Below are 19,260 nucleotides of genomic sequence, written 5' to 3' on the forward strand. Positions count from 1 at the left end.
CGATCACCTTTCTTATAGATCGGCAATATCTCAGCCCCGAACCAAGAATCCGGAACCGTTGCTCCACCAGCCAAGGCATTAGCTAAAATGGTCAAATAGGGGATCCATAGGTCCTGCTCCTGCTTAAATAAATCTGCGGGAATACAATCAGGACCCGGGGCTTTACCACTTGGAAGAGATTTCAAGATTGCCTTCACCTCACTGGGTGCAAACTGTAACTCTTCTACACCACTAGATGACCACATAACACTTTCTGGCCTATCCCTGGACTTAAACTGATTTTCAAAAAAGCTGACCCACTGTTCAGGTTCAACATAAGTTACCGGGGTCATATCCTGCGGGTTCCTGCCCCATTTGAGGAGGTGCCAAAATTGGCACATGTTTCTACCCTCACAAGCCTCATATAACTCGCTCCAACGGTTTTCGTCCCATTTGTTCTTGGCTTTTGTTTGGGAAGATTTGTACGAAATTCTACAACTCCTAATACTATCTGGTAGCCTAGATTTAATAGCTATTAAAAGAGCTTTACGAGACTCTCTACAACTTGCATCATACCAAGAGTTATCTCTCAGAGGTTTAGTTTTACCAATGGCATGGATACTTTTAATAAACTGGGATTTGAGCCCCACAAATAATTCTCTATGAATACCTGGGATGCTACACTTAACTCCTTCCTCCGACTCTCATCTAGTCAGTTTATTCATAGCTATACTAACCAAATTCCTAATGGCAGCCCGTGCATTAGCATTAGAAGCAATCTTTGGCCAACCAACCCTTCTCTGATCATTAGTCAACATAGCATGCGCTTGCACGATACTACCATCATCAATAGGAGGGCCATTGAAGCTACTATCTGATAATAACAACGTCAGGGGGTTATGGTCACTTTCTAACCTGTCAGTCACCACCATATCGGTAACAGCCGGCCACAACTCACAGTTAACCAAGATATAGTCTATTCTGCTCCCACTTCTACCATTGTTAAAAGTCATCTTCCCAGACCTTTCTGATTTCGTTCTGCCGTTGGCAGCCCTCAAACCCTTTTCAAGGCATAGACCCTTCACATATAAGGCTGCTTGGGTCCATTTCCTTCCCCACACAGAGTCCTCAGCCTCAGACAGTTTCCCGTCCTCATCACCCAGCGGCTCAAAACATGTATTGAAATCAACTGCCACCACCCTATGACCATCTGTGGACGCTGAACAAAGTAATTGTTCCAAAAGATGAACAGTCGGGGAACATTTGCCACCTGGAAGGCCTCTCACATAGATGTTTATAATGAGAATATTAAGGCCCCTTGTGGAGGTGACCCTGATAGCCAGAATATCAGGGTTTTCAATCGGAACTTCCACTATTGAAATGCCCTCGCATTGACGTACCCATATAGCCAGGCCTCCCACCGGTCTACCTCTAGGACCCTTAATGGCTGGTTTAAAGAAGTTCACAAACCCTACACGGAATAAGGGAACTATCGACCAGGTCTCCTGGAAACACCAAATGTCTGCCCGGTCGGCAAAAACCACCCAATCGGGTACAGCCAATCTAGAATTTAATCCGGCTATATTCCAAGAGGAAATGGTAACATTATGGGGGCCAATTTTTTTTTTTTCACTGCCTGGTTCACCAAATTAGAGTGGGGGACAGAACAGGCACTGGGTAAGCCATCATATGTGGGGCCTAAAATTAAAACAGATTCTTCTCCTTGAGCCAATGGGTTTGTTTGTACTGGTGACACCTGACTTGATGGTGGTAAACCCCCTGCTATCCCAGATCCAGGGTGAGCATTACCATCCCTCAGTCAGTCAATATCCTCCAGGGAAGAAAGGGCGGCGAAGCGATTATGTAACTTAATAGACTCAATAGGCTGCAAACCCTGCTGGCGAGCATTATGCAAAGCACGGTACTGTCTAATTAGCATGTCCCTTGCTGGTCTGTAAAAGTAACCAAGGGGTAAAATCATGATCTCATTGGGGTTAGGAGCATGATGGGAGGCCATTTCCAAAATATGTTCTACCAATAGCGGGGACCTAAAACTCAATACCACACAATCCCCTGCCATGGATTTTTTAGAGTGGCCAACCCATTTTACCCGCCTAACCATTTTGAATTCCTCGAACAAACTTTTACTGGCCCCGAGTTTGTTCCCAAGATAGTACAAAGCTTTATTTTTGAGATTAGACCAATGCTCCCTTGACCCTACTGGAAGTGTTGGAATTGGCTAGAATAACTGTGTAAGGAGTAGCTTCCGGAGGGAGGTGTAAACTTATTAACGCATCAGGATGCTCTGTTTCTTGGACAGCAGGCCTTAGCGTATTCCCCCTTGACTGCTGATCGGTCAAAGGGCCACCAACAGTGATGGTAGGGGCCATAGACCGATTAGAGTGATCCCTGATTACTGTGGGATCATGGGAGTTAACAACTTGGGAGCTTAGATCATGATGACCATCGAGAACCCCTTCACCTACATGGCTGGCCACTTCATTAGGGTTATGTTCAGGTAGTGATACGACTAATGAAATTTTACTTAACAAATTAGCTTCGATGCAATTTAGCCTTACCACCACAGATTCTAACTTTTCCAGGACAGGTTGGATAAGAGATGCTGACTGTTCCTTGAAAAGAGAGCATAATAGCTCAAAATTCTGCTGGGTCATAGGTTGCAATGGGGGGGTACTTGCAGAAACAGTGGGATTCCCACAGGATTGAGCCCCTGTGTTACCAAGGAGCACCTTAGGGGCACTCCTCTTACTAGGGCCCCTTCCTTTCCTTTTCTTACAGGGCGGTTCTCTGGCTTTAGGTCCAGTAACTTTTTGTTTCGCCCGAGTTGTTACCATAACTGGGCTAGGAGGGCTACTTACAATTAGCGAAGGATCAGTAAGCCCAGACCTAGATGTTAAACATACTTGATCCACCAGGGAGCAGTTACTAGGCCCAGTATTCTTAATGTTGACCTGCATGTCCAAGGGCTGCGCAGGGGGTAACACTGAGGCTGGTTCTAGAGATAGTCTTCGCTCCACTGCTAATATCTTGTGATTAATTTCTGACTCTGCCCTTGTTAGATAATCGTCAAGGGTCCCCACCAGCCTACGCTCGGCTTTCCTCTTACTCATGTTGTTAAGTAACTTGACACCTGTTGCACTTATGCTGGAGGCAAGCAAACACAAAACACAATGTATTATACAAACCCCACAATATTACTGATTAACTTCGTACAACCCAACAACATCTACACAGAATACCAAAACCGGGAACAAGGGAGGGGGCCCAGCCCAACCTCAACTGGCCACTGACGGGCAAGGACGGGCCCGCCGTTGGCCCGGGCGCAGCCCGTGCGTGTCCCGCGCTGCGGGGCACCAGGAGTCTCTTTATCTGTCACGGGCGCTGTCACCGGTGTGCGCCTGGGACTTAGAATGCTGGGGGTTGTAGTTGGAAAGGCCGTTCCCCTCACGGCGGCGATGATGCTGCACTTTACTTGCCCCCCAACGAAGGCCGTTCCCCTCACGGCTGATAGGTATTTATATATTTGAATCTCCCGCTCTCTGAGCGTGCGTCCCGCGCTGCGGGGCACCAGGAGTCTCTTTATCTGTTACGGGCGCTATCGAGCGCCGTCACCGGTGTGCGACTGGGACTTAGAATGCTGGGGGTTGTAGTTGGAAAGGCCGTTCCCCTCACGGCGGCCATGATGCTGCACTTTACTTGCCCCCCCCAACGAAGTCATACACTTTCTGTAAGTGTTCACCTCTTAGGTGCCTCTGACCAGTTCTTCATTCCTTCTGAGTTAGTCTCTTCTTTGACGGGCCTCTTCTGTCCCTTTGAGTCTAGGCCACTGTAGAAATAGAAAGAGAAAACGGACTTACATGGTCCTTTTTAGTCTTGCCTCCAAGAAATCATCTTTTGTATGTTTTGTTCTAACAATTCATAATATATCAGAAATTGGAAGACATTTTTTTACATACTGAACTTCAAATTCAGTCCTCGTCTTTTGATGAAACAGCCTTGCCCCAGAACAGATATTCACAAAAACAGTATTTCTCAGCCTTGTGCATTCTGCAAATGCGATTTTCGACTAGCGAACACCTTACTGGCACAGGGGAAGAGGCATAACATGAATATGTCCTATAACCAGAGTGGCACTGTGTGGGTGTGGCATAGGCTCTGAGAAGAGAGATCCAGGCATCCAAAAGCGCTCTCAAGAGACAGTAATGGAATGAAAAGCTAACAGTGGAGACCTTCCAAGCCTTTGCATGTCCAACAGAAAAAATTTCACTGTGGTAGAAAACGCCGTCCACAAAAGCATGTGAATTATCATACATAGCTCAGGCCTGTTTGTTGGTGTTGACATTTGTCTCTGGTGTCCCGATCACACTTTAATGGTCACTAACAAAGGAGATCTTCACAAAAAGTCCTCACTAATAATCAGTTAGATGTCCCGTAGAAATTATCCTATTTAACTCTCACCTCCTCTGTTTTGTGTAGCAGACTGTGAAATACAGTGAAAAGTGAATATAATGAAACAACCTACATTATTTGGCGAGTATAAGCAGAGTTGGCAGAACTGGAAAGAATCCACTGTAATGTGAAGTTTACGAAAATTGATTTTTTGGGGGGTCTAGTTTCTTTAGTTCCCACATTGGTGAGGACGGTTGATTCGAAGTGTAAGAACAATCAAAATTAATTGATAACAAGAACTAAGTCAAGCTATATAGAAAGAACAATGGACCGGAAGGTTATTGTAAATTATTGAACAGCTGCCTGTGGTTAATGGTTAAAGTCAATCATTTACATAGCTACCGCTTAGCTGTGGCTTTATATGCCAGTTTTTACCTTATCTCTTCGGAAGCTGTAAAATCTCTCCTTTATGATGGGCGTAGCTTTAAAACGCCTCTCATGGCTACTGGTTATCCCAACGAGGGTACGGTTTAGAGGATGTGCCCATAAATTTAGATTTTTCACAGCCTGCTGGGCAGAAAATCTGGATTTTATTGAGGACACGGAGGCCAATATTATGCAAATCTCCTTTATTGCGCAGCTCACAGCAGCAACAATGAAGAGATCTAGAACTTCAAAACATTCCAACAGGGTATATAGTCCATGACAACGTAGACACCTCCCTTCTTTGTTGCTGCTGCTCACAAGATAAGTACACATTTATCTCTTCTTGACCTATACTAGTTTAAGTACGTATTTATCTGTTTTTCGATCTGTAGTAGTCTTGGTTATGTGCGTTGACTCATAAGGTTGACTGATTACTGGCTGAATGTCACCCCCCTTTAATTAATGACCTTTTCTTACTGAGTTGGGCTTCTAACTGGCTTCGTGCCTCCCCACAACCCCTTTTTTGCACTCCTCTTTTATGCCTTAATTCGCTGACCTGTTTTTTCCTCAAGAAATGTTTCCTCCTGCTCTTTCCCTTCGCCTCGCACATCGCGCTAGACGGGGTTTTGAGTTTCTTCACACTCGTGTCCCCCAATTTTGTAACGCCTTAAACTAACTCCGGAGGGAGACTCTCCATCTCCCCCCGACACCGTTACTGCGCCTTTCATCGGCTTCTTTAGGCCGAGGAAAGCCCTTCTCACACGGGACCGGCGTCTTTCAAATGCCGATCCCGTGCCGAGACTAATACTGCCCTTCATACACGCGGATCGGCTTCTAACGCCGACCCGTTCCAAGCAGTGCTGAGACTCGCACTGCGACTTACGCACGCGGATCGGCTTCCTCCCAACGCCGATCCGTTTCACGCTGTGCGATGCAACTCATGTCTCCGTAGCGACTCTGCGGCCCCTCCCGAAGCCGGGGGGGCCGCGCAGGGTTGCTATGGAGACGGGTCTCACCGGAGATCTCTTGCATACACGGAGACTCCTTCTTTTACCCGATACCTCACATATTAAGGACCTTACCGGATCTCTTCCTCTACCGGATGCCCCTCAATCCCCAAAGACTCGTTTTTCTTCACTCGTTTCTCGATCTAAAGCATTCCTAATTTAAAAAAAAAAAAAAAAGGGAGACACAACAGTAGACAAAGAGGTAGGACAAACAAACCTGACTCTCAATCCAATCGTGATAATAAAAGAAGGACTTTCACAGTCTTACATCTACTCCAACCAAAGGAAAGTCCCTTAGCACACAATCACGTCCATTTTGTTTCCATGTTACCATAACAACCGGCACCGTTTTTCTCATTGCTACTTGACAGTTGCTCTTGCCATTACTACTTGACAGTTGCTTTCCTCGTCTTAGCTATGTCCTCAGATCCCTCATCAAATACTATGGCTGATAAACTAGAGGGACTCATTAATAAAGCCATAGATCAAGTTATGGGGTGACTGGATGACACCATTAACAAAAAATTGGAAGACCTATCTAAAAAAGGATGGCCATCCACAAGGTAGCTTTAAAACGCCTCTCATGGCTACTGGTTATCACAACGAGGGTGCGGTTTAGAGGATGTGCCCATAAAACAGGTTTGTATGAGCGACTGCTGAAGGCCCAAATTTGGAATATTTCACGGTGGAACGTCTTGGCTCTGCACCGACTAAGGCAATAGGCTTGTCTTGTTGATAGTGAAAAGATTTTGCTGTTGCACAAACACATTCTTTGTTTAGGCTCGCAGGGTTACTTTGAGAGCTACCTGTCAAAGTTCTAGCACTCCCCAATAATAAAATGCTGATTCAACTCCAACTTTCCCTTTACGTTTTTTGGCCTGACTGAAAGAGGACTTTTATTTTTTTCTTTTTTTAGCAAGGCAGCATTAAAGTGAATAGAATGAAGTTGGTCTCTAAGCGAGGGTCTCTGTAGGGCTCTGAAGGACATTGCTGTACTTCAGAGTATCCGCCTACAAGACCCATGGTGTTATGATGAGCGCTGCTGATGGCTGTGCCAGGGTTGTTTGGTGGAAGGCCCTGGCGGCTGTGCCTTGGCCCTATGATGACGTGCACCGGTGGCTGTGCCAGGGCTCTGTGGTGAGGCGTGCTGGGCAAGGGCTTTGTGATCAGAGTTGTTAGTGGCTGTGCCAGGGCCCTCTGATGATAGGTGCAGGTGGCTCGAGAAAAAGAGGTAGAGGGAGATAGGAAGCTAGAAAAATACACGGAGAAGAAAGGAAGGGTTATGTTACAGAATGGAGAGGAAAGGGGACATAAATACTGGTAATATTTTGCGTAGAAAGACAAATCACTCAGACAGACCAGAGATTGACTAGTCAGGTTCCCAATTTTCCATCCGCCTTCAACAGTACGAGGCACACAGGAGGTCAATGTGAGGAACTGGAATTGATGAGCAGAAGGAGGAGCTGCAAGGATCAGCGAGTAGAGTTAGAAGTGAGCGGGCACTCGCGGACTGTGTGAGAAGTTTCCAATGATGGGGCAGTGTTAGGAGTTGGTACTGGTGGGCAGTGTTGGGGGCTGGCATTGATGGACAGTCTCGAGCTGGACAGTGTGAAGAGATGAATTTGTTGGTCACTGTGAGGAAGATAGCATTGGTGGGCAGTGTGAGCAGCCTACACTATTGGGGAGAAGACACCTAGGACAATGTGAAGAGGAGACACTTGCGAGGAGATATCACAGATAACCTTAATTGTGACTGGGTAATTTTGGGCAGGCACCGGTGTGAAGCAGAAGTAGGTGGAACCAGTAGGCAGCATGAGGAGCTTTCACTTTACAATAATGTGAGGAACCGGCAGTGGTAGGCTCTGAGGAGCAGGCACTCTCAGTAAATATGGTAGGAAGCGTGAGAAGTTGGTAATAAAGGATAGCATGTGGCTGGCATTGGTGGACTCTCGGGAGCTGGCACTGGTAGAGAGCGTAATTAGAACACCTTGATTTGACTGGTGATAATATGAGAACCTGCACCTGTGGGCAGCTTGAAGCCCTGATACCAGTGGCGTAGCCTGGGTTGCCAGCACCTGGGGCAATGCAAGTGTTGCACCCCCTAACCTGTGGACCGTCAGCCCTTCCGGAGTCCTTTCCACATTCTTTTCTTTTAAAGTTCTGTGCCCCTAAGGAATTTTGTGCCCGGGGCAACTGGCCCTGTGGCCCCGCCCATGCTGCGCCACTGCCTGATACTAGTGAGCAGAGTTAAGTGCGGGCGCAGGTTGAAAAATGCGCTACCCATTGGTGAGCTTGGTGGAACCATGTCCTGTTAGGCTGTGTGGAGTGCTGGCATTGGTGGGATGTGAAGATTGACGCTGGTAGGCAATCTGAGCTGTTCACAGTGGCGTGCAGGATTTAAGGCAACCGTGCTCCCAATATGGCAGCCTGATTGGGGAAGAGGAAAGGGGTTAGGCTTGGGTGGAATGTTGCAATAGGAGCTGGGTGTAGTCTGATATGAATAATGTTGGTGTTTGTCTGTAGTAGCATTGTAAGCAAATAAATCTGTACTGGAATGCAGCCCAGAATAATAATCCAGTGCCTGAGAATAATTTAAGAATCACACCCATTACACTTGTGTTTTCTTCAGAAAAATGTTCATGGAATGTATACTTGTAACCAGGATCAGCTGTGAGTTTCTGGCATTTTTATTTTATTTTACAGCCTATCCTGGACTCCAAACTTAAGATACAGGACACATGTGGCGTTCATAACCTCCATGGGATGCCAGGCGTGATGGCAGCTCTCATTGGTGCCCTTGTGGCATCCCTCGCCACAGCAGAAATCTACGGTGATGGGTAAGTTCTGATTTCTCAAGCAGCCCATGAGGGAAGGAGTCTCGTTGACACACACAGGAGACACCGGCGATCTGCCATGCTCAAACAGTGTCAATACAAAACATAATCATCAAAGCTGATAAGTCCCGACTGTGATACAGGGAACCAGACCTTTTGGCTTTGCCAATGCTTGTTTTGTAAGATCGCTGGTCATGCATGCGCATGCACAGGCTTGCACCTTGGAAAGGCTTTAGAACCATTCACAGTTGGTCACTTGCCACTGTATATGTGGCAGGCAGCGGTAGAGCCCTAGAGGGAGGCAGGCGCACAACAAGCTGGCTCTACAGGAAGAGCAGAAAGGGAGAGTCTGGAGGGTGGGGAAAGGAACAGAGGTGGAGTGGGAACAGCAAAGAGAGATGGAGAGAAAGTAGTCCCTCTTGCATTGCAGTGCAGGTTTCTGACATCAGTAAAGGGTACAACTCATCCAAGGAACACATGGTGAGACTCAAATGCTCCACTGGGCAGGACAAACGGAAGATGAGGGAGGTGCGACATGAATCGGGGACAAGGAGCAGAACCAAAGCCTACTCTAAGTATACTGGATATAATATACAGCCTTGAATGCAGACTGGTTCATAATGCATTGTTGCACTTCTGTTTCAATCACGATGCATTGACCCATGAGGTAAAACATGAAAATTGTCCTCCATATATTGTAGAGCTTTTAACCTTCTCTGGAGGATACAACCACCTGAGAAGCAAAGATTATGTTTTGCTAGAAGTTACCAAATTTAAGTCTTCACTAGCGAGTACACAGGTATTCTCTGTAGCAGTCGTTATTGCATCGATCCTTTTACTAGTAACCGTAGACAGCTTACGCCTATCACTACTTTCAAGAAACAGCCAAAATACTTTGGTTCAAACTGATTCTGACCCATTTCCAGATTATTGCAAAGAAAGGCAACATCAATGTGACCTGATCAACCTTTCAACATTGAGCCCATTCACTCTACACAAAACCTTTTGACAGATAGATTTGTTTATATTATAGGCTCTTTAATTGTGAATTCAATCTTACCTTCTCTAGCCTGACCTATTCCTGGTACTGGTTTGATTGGGTATTTGTAAAACCCTTGCATATCTCCCAGGTCTCTTTTGATATATAGATATTTAACATAAATAAATGTGTTACAAACAAACAGCTAAAGCTATCTGGAGGCGAAACCTAAAAGACAAGCATTCTGGTTAGTATGTGTCTTGACTGATAAATAAAAATGTCTCGGGGGACATTGTCAGCTGCTAAGAAATAGAAAAATTCCTGAGGCGCACATGGTTTTATCACTGTCATTTTAAGCGAGGGGTGTGTAGAATTACACAATATGAAAATCCATGAAGGTGTGATTTGCATCACGTGCTGCATTTTCTTCAGTAATTTTTGATTAATTTGGGATAGAAGTAAATTTGTTTGCTTAAAGCTGCAAATTATCTAGCAATTATAGAATATGTGGCAAGTGCGAAAAATCATTTATTACGCAGAAAGCTTGCAACTGCATTATTACGTAATTTCAGTACCCCCTGATTAAAAGGTGACAAGATTTCGGCACCCTGAATGGATGGGGAAGGTTATGACTTTGTTGAATTATTTTCTTTGCTAAATGCACTGGTTTCTTTTTATTTAAAATTTTCTCAACTTTGGCCGTTCACTGGCTGTCAAACCTGAGGCACAAATTTCCCCTCTACCCATTCCATCTTATACTCTATTGCTAGTTGTGCAGGGCTTCACAATCCATACCTAACCGCTCCATGTCGCCTCTATTCCAGGATGGGCGATGTCTTCCCCCTGATCGCGGATGGAACCCGGACAGCCCAGAGCCAGGCAGTCTACCAGGCACTGTCGTTGGTTGTTGCCTTGGGATTCGCTCTGTTTGGAGGTATCCTTGTTGGTAAGTTAGTGCCCTACATGGATGTAAAAGTGAAGCATACCCATTGTCAAGTCTTTTAATTTTTGAATGTTGAGTACTTCCATGCTATTACATTTTTGACGTGACGATGGCTCAGGAAGTTGAATTTTCACCACTTACAAATGCAGCATTCCAATAGTGTTGTGAGCTTAAAAAAAGAGTATTGGAAGACTGGTAGGAAGTGGTAGTTCTATCCCACTGAAAGACTCACCTGTTTTTTATGAAGTGCCCTTCCTGACATTTTATGCAACAGTATCAGCTCAGTGAGAATTTTTTAATCCAAGGGAACAATGCAGTTATGCTGTTAGGTCTTTAGGTACAAATATGTGCCGTGTTAGCACGTTCATATCCACCTAAATGGCATGTATGTGCGATACTAGAGATGTGTAGTGTGATGTTCTGCCTAATATATGATGTAGGATGTAGTGCTGGTGATGGTGCTACTAGACATGCCTGTTGATGGAGTAATTACTCTCTGGTCATCTCTTTTGCTCCAAGGCTTCCCTGCCATGTCCTATAACAACTAAGTTAAGTAAGTCCATAAAGCCAGAAGGAAACCCTACCACTGTAAAATCTGAAATCAACTGCAAAATCATCCAGCTGTCCACTAGGACAGCGCTCCAAAGGGCATGCTAATCCGGAAAGCTTCTGGCGCTCCATCCGACTCCAGAAAATGTTCTGTGCCAGCAAATACCTTTGGGTTAGGAGGGATGTTAAGGGGTCTAAGAACTGAGCTGAGGATCAAAGTACTCAGAGTACTGGGTAAAAAGAATAACCAGCTTCCTCCTTTGCTCCTCAATGACCTAATCCTTACTAAAAATAGGATATGCACAACCATAAATGAGATTGCGCTGTCCCCACAGAATCAAACCTTAAACAAATACGACTGCAACATTAGCGGGGAAGTATCACAGCAAGCACCATAAACTCAATATCAGTCACGTTTTTGCCCACATCATCTGCATGGTAGAGAGAAGGTGATGGCTCCTGCAGCATAATTACATTTTGCCTGCTAGAGCTGAACATCCTGGTTTTGTTGTGGTGTGAAGGTAGTAGGCTACATAGTGGCAAAATAACTCTAGTCTGCAAACATTTGGAAAATCAAATCCCAAACTAACAAAAGGTGCTGCAAAAGCTGATTGTTCACTATACAAGTACTAATTAACAACGATAATAGTAGGATACAAAACAGAGTAATTTGTTTCTATCTGGTAAATTTACCAAAAATGAAGAACTACTACATCATCTTACTCATCTTTTTAAGAAAAAACAAGGCTAAATGGCAACTCTGCCAATTGGAGTCTGGCTACTGGACAAGTCTGAATGGCCCTGGCAACTTAGACAAGTGAATGCCCGCTGTACTCCAGACACCGAACAGGAGATTCCTAAGAACAAAAAAAAGCTCAGCGACATAGTAAGGGAGTAATACCTCTTGTCTCCACCTCCCCCCTCCTCCTAAAAAAATCACCTTGTCAACAATTTGGACTCCTCTTTAAAACAAGTAGTCTAAATGGAGAAAACCTAAGGAAAACTCACTAAAGAGGGTACCTTGACCGGAACCAGGAATTCCAAAACAGACTAACCTACAAGAAAAGGGCCAAGATAGCATTTGAACAGCATTTCCTATTTCCCAATTATGGGGTTCCCTAATATGGAGAATGCCGCGATGCTGGAATAGGAGTCTGGAGAAGGTCTGGTGATTTTTCAAACAGTGTGCCTGGACACCTGCGCCTGGTGTAGCTTTCCAGGTAGACTTTGGGGAATATGGTGAATAGGAAAAGTACGTTCAAGTGCAAGCGGAGATCTCTGCCCATACTCTTTCTTCTTTTGTGCTTGAGGCTCAAAGCGTTTGGACTGTCATACATTGTCACTTCTGTTTCTTTCTTAGTTTAGATCTTAGAAGCAATACCTAGGCGAACCAAATTAAATAAAGAATGTATTCAAACAACAATGAATGGTTATATACATTGCATAGATGTGATTACGCTGAATGTCCTGTGTCCAAGAGAAGCCTTTTTAAATCGTGATATCCTGTTTGAAAATGTGAATTCAGTGCTCACATGAATCCATTTAAAAGGAATAAGAATAGGCTTTGATTAGGAAAGTGATGTGAAATGAGGGCAGCAGGGGTACATGAGGATTCAGTGCTCCATGTGAATATGCCAGAGGTGCGAGTCCAACACAACTCTCAGATTTGACTGTGTCTAGGAGCTATCTGCAAGTAGGTTGGAGAACAGATGAGAGGGGAGAAATGACTCTGCATTGAGGGTCTGGAACAAATGCAAAGCCCTACACAACACAGGACCAGAATACCTAAACAGCCACATAAACTTACACCAACCCACCAGACACCTAAGCTCTGCCTCACTCTCTCTTGCCTACATTCGGTGCATTTGCAAAAGCAAAACTGGAGGTCGCTCATTCTCCTACATCGCTCCCATGACATGGAATGACCTCCCTCAACACATCACAGCTCCCTCCTCACTTCTTGAGTTCCGCAAGAAGCTGAAGACCTGGCTCTTCACCTTAGGCATCACACACCTACACACCTTGCCCAAGTGCCTGGATACCTTCTTGGGTGATTAGGGCACTATACCAATCAATATAACATAGCATGGACTGTTCAGCTGCACAAGTAGAGGCTGCTTGAGGGCATTACAGATGTGTTAACAGTGTTCTACCTGCCACACCTAGAAGGGAATTCACAAGCATTTTAACATAGACTCTGTAGTCTTCGTAACCCAAGTTTACTATATAAAGCTCGCAAAGTACTAGGGTCCAGCCACAAACACAATTCTCTAATCCATGTTTAGAAATAAAGCATGACATGATGGTTATTTTTTCACATGTACCTGAAGTTGGTAAACCAGCAGATTTTACAGAGGCTTTGCAAGAGCTGATAGAATGGATACAGGGTGATGGGTAGGGAGAATGTTGTAGTCAATCTTATTAATAGTTTGAGGCTTGGCCACCCACCAATTTGCTCAGGCGGCAGAGGCCATGGCTCAGTGAGTGGACTGGAACTAATATTAGCAAGATTAATGGTATTGAATTTAATGATCACAGAATGACGGAGGGGGCGATCGGCCATATAGGGATTCCATCTTGTAACCTGCAGGTTATAGCAGATGTCAGTAGCAAGGGCTCAAACCACTGAGCTATTCTGCCAGCCTGTTAGCCATGGGATGTTAAATAAGAAGGAAAAATAGAAAACTACTCTGCCCTGGTTGCTTTTATTTCTTAATGGGTCTATAGATTTCTGAACAGAGCAAATCAAAACAACATTAACAGTGTAAATTATTAATGTCAGGCGTAAATTATTAATGTCAGGATACAAACCTAATATTGCAAATTAAATGTTAAGAAGGAATGAATAATACTTCTCTTAGCTAAATACATTTGGCCCAGTCACAAAACCATCTGCTGTATAAACATCCATTTACGCCTGTCCGGTATCCATAAAAGGTTTTACTACTGTATGATTGTATGCCACAGCGGTGTACATTTACGCGATAGTAAGTTCCACTCATGGAAGCCAGTGGGCATATTATGTTGTGGTTTGCCTTGAGAGTTTGAGCATCCACAAACTCTCCAGACTCCCCTTTCATGCTCGGAAGGAGACCGAATCATCTTCCAACTTTTAGTACGTTTAGAGAAAAGGTTTCTGAATGAAAAAATATTTGCCCCATTAGAGGGGGGGGAAAAAATAAATAACTGTGCACTTTTTCCTGGTGGTAGCTTTTTCCCCAACGCGGGAATGCCCTGTGCTTGCAACTCCATAGTGTGGAAATAGCAGATGTCACATGTGATTCCCAGAAGTACGTCTTGAAAGCTACTGAAGCTTTCCATGGGTACTAATGGGAATGTTTGTGAATTCCCAAAAGTAGTCTTAGAAAGCTACAACTGCTGGAGCTTTTCATGGGTACTACTGGGAATGTTTTTGGATTCCCAAACGGACGCCTAGGAAGTTGCAACTACTGGAGCTTTCCATGGGTCCTACTGGGAACATTTGTGGATTTCTAAACGGACGCCTAGGAAGTTGCAACTACTGGAGCTTTCCATGGGTACAACTGGGAACGTTTGTGAATTTCTAAACGGACGCCTAGGAAGTTGCAACTACTAGAGCTTTTCATGGGTACTACTGGGAACGTTTTTGGATTCCCAAACGGACGCCTAGGAAGTTGCAACTACTGGAGCGTTCCATGGGTCCTACTGGGAACGTTTGTGGATTTCTAAACGGACGCCTAGGAAGTTGCAACTACTGGAGCTTTCCAATAGGTAATACTGGGAACGTTTGTGGATTCCCAAACGGGCGCCTAGAAAGCTGCAACTACTGGAGCTTTCCATGGTTACTACTGGGAACGTTTGTGGATTCCTAGACTGACACCTAGAAAGCTGCAACTACTGGAGCTTTTCATGGGAACTACTGGGAATGTGTGTAAATTTCCAAACGTATGCTTAAAAAGCTGCAACTACTGAAGAGTTCAATGGGCACTACTGGGAACGTTTAATTCCCAAACGGATGCCTAGAAAGCTGCAACTACTGATGATTTCCATGGGTACTACTAGGAATGTTTGTGAATTCCCCAAAGTCCTACATTTACACCGATATGCAGCAGTACGTGTACGGGTTTAAATGTGCAACGTTTTTTGTGAATCTGGTCCCATGCACTGAAGTAAAAAGATAACACAACCTTGTCCTTGATTGTCTTCCTTGCTGCTTTCTGATCTTTTTTTTTCTGTGTTCCTAGGTTTTATTTTGAAAATACCCATTCTGGGTTCTCCACCTGACACACAATGCTTCGAGGATGAGATCTTTTGGGAGGTAAAATATCATTTAATAATACACTGTACATTGCTTCTAATAATTGAAATAACTTTATAACTATTCCAATCAGGCCCTTGAAACATTACAACACCAATAATGTTCAAGTATATAATACGAGCAAGCTTTCAGATATCTCAAAAATAATGACCTATCAAATCATTCACTTTAGTTACAAATTTTAAAAAGTGATTTCTATTAAATTACGTTATCTACATCTGCACACAGCTAATTATTTTAAACATTTTTGCAATCAATTTTTCAATTTATATTTGTGCTGATTTCTATATCAGACGTGAAGCCACAATTTCTTAAGTAGTCATATTAGTTGATCATCTGTTTCCAGGAATATCACTGATTTGCACTGAGTGGCTGTTGATTAAGCGGTAATCTAAGTATGCTTTCTGTTACTTTCCAGGTGCCGGAAGAGGATGATGGGCACGGACAGATGGCAGCGGTTAACGGAGACGATATGGAGAAGCACACTATGACATAACTGCATTGATCCACATTCGAGCAAGGACCGAAGAACATTCATATTCCTTGTTGTAAATTTGTGCCCTTATAGATATACACAGCGTTTATGCTATGTGCCTACCAATGCAGATACACTGTGTTGATGGTATATGCCTACCACTGCAAACACATGTATATGATAAATAGTGCAGATACACACAGCATCGATGGTACATGTCTATCAGTTTAGATACACATGGTTATACTTGCAAATATCCACATAATGGATAAAATGCGCTTATCCATGCATATGAATACAGCACTTATGGGGCATGCCAGACCGTGTGGATACAGTCATCAAAGATGATGTATGCAACCCATGCAAATACCCCAACGTTAAAGTTATTTGACTGTATGTGAAGATGATCCTTGAAGGTATATACCTATTTACCTACACACAACACTGAAGGTATATGCAGAGATGTTCCAAATATCACTGTCTAATCCTGCCTATACACACAACACTGATGTACTCCTGCACACATATGGCAATATATTCAGCTAGCGAACCATGATAGCATAGGCCTCACGACCTAGACATGCTCAGTGCTGATGGTATTGGCCTACAAATGTAGGTGCACACTAATTAAATCCTGAAAATATATTCAAGCAGGTAGATGCGGGATTGACGGCACGTACCTAAATGTTTGTGCTTGTTAACTAAACAGTATTTGATTCCTGTATACAAGTATGTGCCATTCCCTGCAAAAGACCAAGCAGTAACCAATTAGAATGAAAACACAAATGTGTATTTCTGCAGAAGCATTATCTACGGAAACGGGATTCCCAGTGTGCTTCAGTAATGAAAGCTGTGACACAGACTTCATAGAGCACACTTTCATTCCCACATGTATTTGCCTATCAATGCAGACGAACACATTATTTACTGGCGCCCAAATGTGCCTGTGCAGAAATGCATACAACTAAGCAATTGCCATTGGCTTTCTAATATGCACACTGTAGATCTATTTATACACATGCAGCACAAACATTCCATTTTGTGTTTTGTTTTTAGAAGTCTGCACAATTAACCACCACCACAAGTATGATCCTCACTGCATTTACACATCCACAAATTCAGAAACCACTGGTATAGATCACTGAAAAGTATTATCCACGTACCCATGGAAGGTTTATTGGAAACATCAGGAGTCTCACTATGAGGTCGTCCATAATTCTAAGTAATTACTGGCCTTAGTGGAATTACAAGATCCGTGGTAATGCCTCGGTTCTGCTGCATTTCACTAAGAGATTTTGGCCACTGAATCTCCAAGTGAAATACCTCGAAATGGGTTGCAGTATTATTCATGATTCCCTTCGGGGGTCCTACTCCTAATAACTGGTGAGGCCCACCACACCCCACCTCTACAGTTACCAATGCCCTTGGCATCATGTCGCCAGGTTCTGAACAGAATTTCCAGGCCAAGCTCTGGGACTCTGCAAATTAGATACTGATATATAGTTCAGTGCCAAGAAGAACTGGATAAATCTATGCCGGACTTATCTTTTGTCGATTACCTTATGGGTAATGAGGGCTCACCACTGAAGACCAATCACGCCCAGCCATGGCCTAGGCAGTCATAGAATTATATTGGATTTTATAGGTCACTCATTTTAGCACTGTTGTTTTCTTTTCTGTATATAGCAAATCTGTGCATGTATATTCTTTATCTCTGTGTTTGCTTCTGAAGTGAATCTCAGTATACTCTTGCGCTAGAAAACAAAGACTGCATTCAACACAAACTGAAGGGATGAACTCAAAGACAAATAACAAAAACACGCACAGGGAAGCACTCGGATTCCTTTATATACTGCACACAGGCACATTAAATGTGAATAGAAGAATACACATACACAGTGTGCAGATAGGCATACTGCAGAATCCTCTCCAAGCGCACCCCTCCGCTCCTTCTCATGCATGCGCTCAAATGCAAAAACAGGCTCCACTGAGTCACAATTTACCCAACTACCAGTTATCAGGTATGTTGATAGATAGACATCACTTCCTAATACCATTTGCCCCTTTATTGGGTTGGAATATGAAATGCTTCTGCAATTTGCCCTTCCTGTGATGTTGCTGAGAAGCTCGCTCCCTGCAGAATCATGTAGGGCTGTACAGATATTTCTGGTTTGCTTTTTTTGTTTTTTATAATGTTTTGAATGCCCGTTTGGCTTGCTGTCCCTTTTATACTGTATAACTCTATATGGTGTATGTATGCAATGTGAATTTAGTATGGTTTCATGGTGCCGCAGTGACAAGGAGGCGATGGGAAGTCTTTCACTATGCCACACAAATGACCAGGAGTTGCTGTGGAAACTTTAAAGGCGATGAACTTTATAGAAAACGGTTGCTCACAGAAACAACTAGATGGCATCTAAAGAGAACCTTTGAGAAGCTGATGGTAAAATTGCCACTGTTTCTGATGCGGACAATCTTCGATGCTGACCATCTAGACTTTGATGCTGACCATCTGAAAGTTGATGCGAACAATCTGAATATTAATGATGCTTGGCCTAACGTTAATGCCGTGCATCTTAACATTGATGTTCTTACCATCTTAACATCAATACTGACTTTAAGCTTAGCAAGATCAGTTTGAAGTAATTGCTGACTTCTTTAACATCTCTGGGACCATCATTTTCCATCTAATACTCAGTTATGGGTTCAAGTGAGCAGTGTTTAAGTGCAGGAACTTTCATCCCTGTGGTAATTGTGTAGAGATTTTCCATTTAACTCTGATTCAACATTTGTAAAGCAGATACCTTTATGTTCATATGTATGTAAATGATGTGTATTGATGAAATAGGCTAACATATATTCCTATAATGTTCACAATATACCTTTTTTGTCTAAAAATCAAGGTGTCAATTCATCTATGCTTTCTTTTGGATGATTCTACTTTTAACCCATTTTAATTTACATTTAATCGCAAGGCATGAAGACATAGAGTTCCATGAAAAGATTAAAATGAAGAAGGCCACCTCTGGTGCACGAGTAAATGGTGCAAATAATGGGTAAATGTAGCATGCTTATTAGGGGCCAGGAAGACAACCTTAAAAAGAGTGGAAGCAGAGGAAATAAAATAACTTTAGCGGGAGGACAAAAATGCTGATGAAGCAAAAGACATCAGATTGGGGATGTGGAAGAAGGAAAAACCTTGCACTCAGTGCTATAGGGTATAGATTTGGACAACAGAGTTATCCCTTAGAAGGCCTAAAATTATTGTTTGGGGGCCCCAACAAAAACATTTTCTGCTGTGGTATTCTAAAACAATTAATGAAAACTGAATGAACATTTACATGAGGAAAGGGGAGATCTA

At 43.5% G+C, this 19,260-nt stretch overlaps 1 protein-coding gene across 1 annotated transcript in view; it reads left to right on the plus strand.

Annotated features, from left to right (window-relative positions):
* RHBG (Rh family B glycoprotein) overlaps positions 1-18,797 on the plus strand; it is an 80,894-nt gene extending 62,097 nt beyond the window's left edge. The window contains exons 7-10 of the mRNA XM_085639767.1: positions 8,526-8,659; positions 10,460-10,581; positions 15,351-15,424; positions 15,843-18,797. Coding sequence (XP_085495893.1) covers positions 8,526-8,659; positions 10,460-10,581; positions 15,351-15,424; positions 15,843-15,920 — 408 coding nt within the window. The 3' untranslated portion in view covers positions 15,921-18,797. The remainder of the gene's footprint in view (positions 1-8,525; positions 8,660-10,459; positions 10,582-15,350; positions 15,425-15,842) is intronic.
* The last annotated feature ends 463 nt before the right edge of the window (positions 18,798-19,260 follow it).

Source organism: Triturus cristatus, chromosome 12 (assembly GCF_964204655.1).
Source record: "Triturus cristatus chromosome 12, aTriCri1.1, whole genome shotgun sequence".
NCBI lineage: Eukaryota > Metazoa > Chordata > Amphibia > Caudata > Salamandridae > Triturus > Triturus cristatus.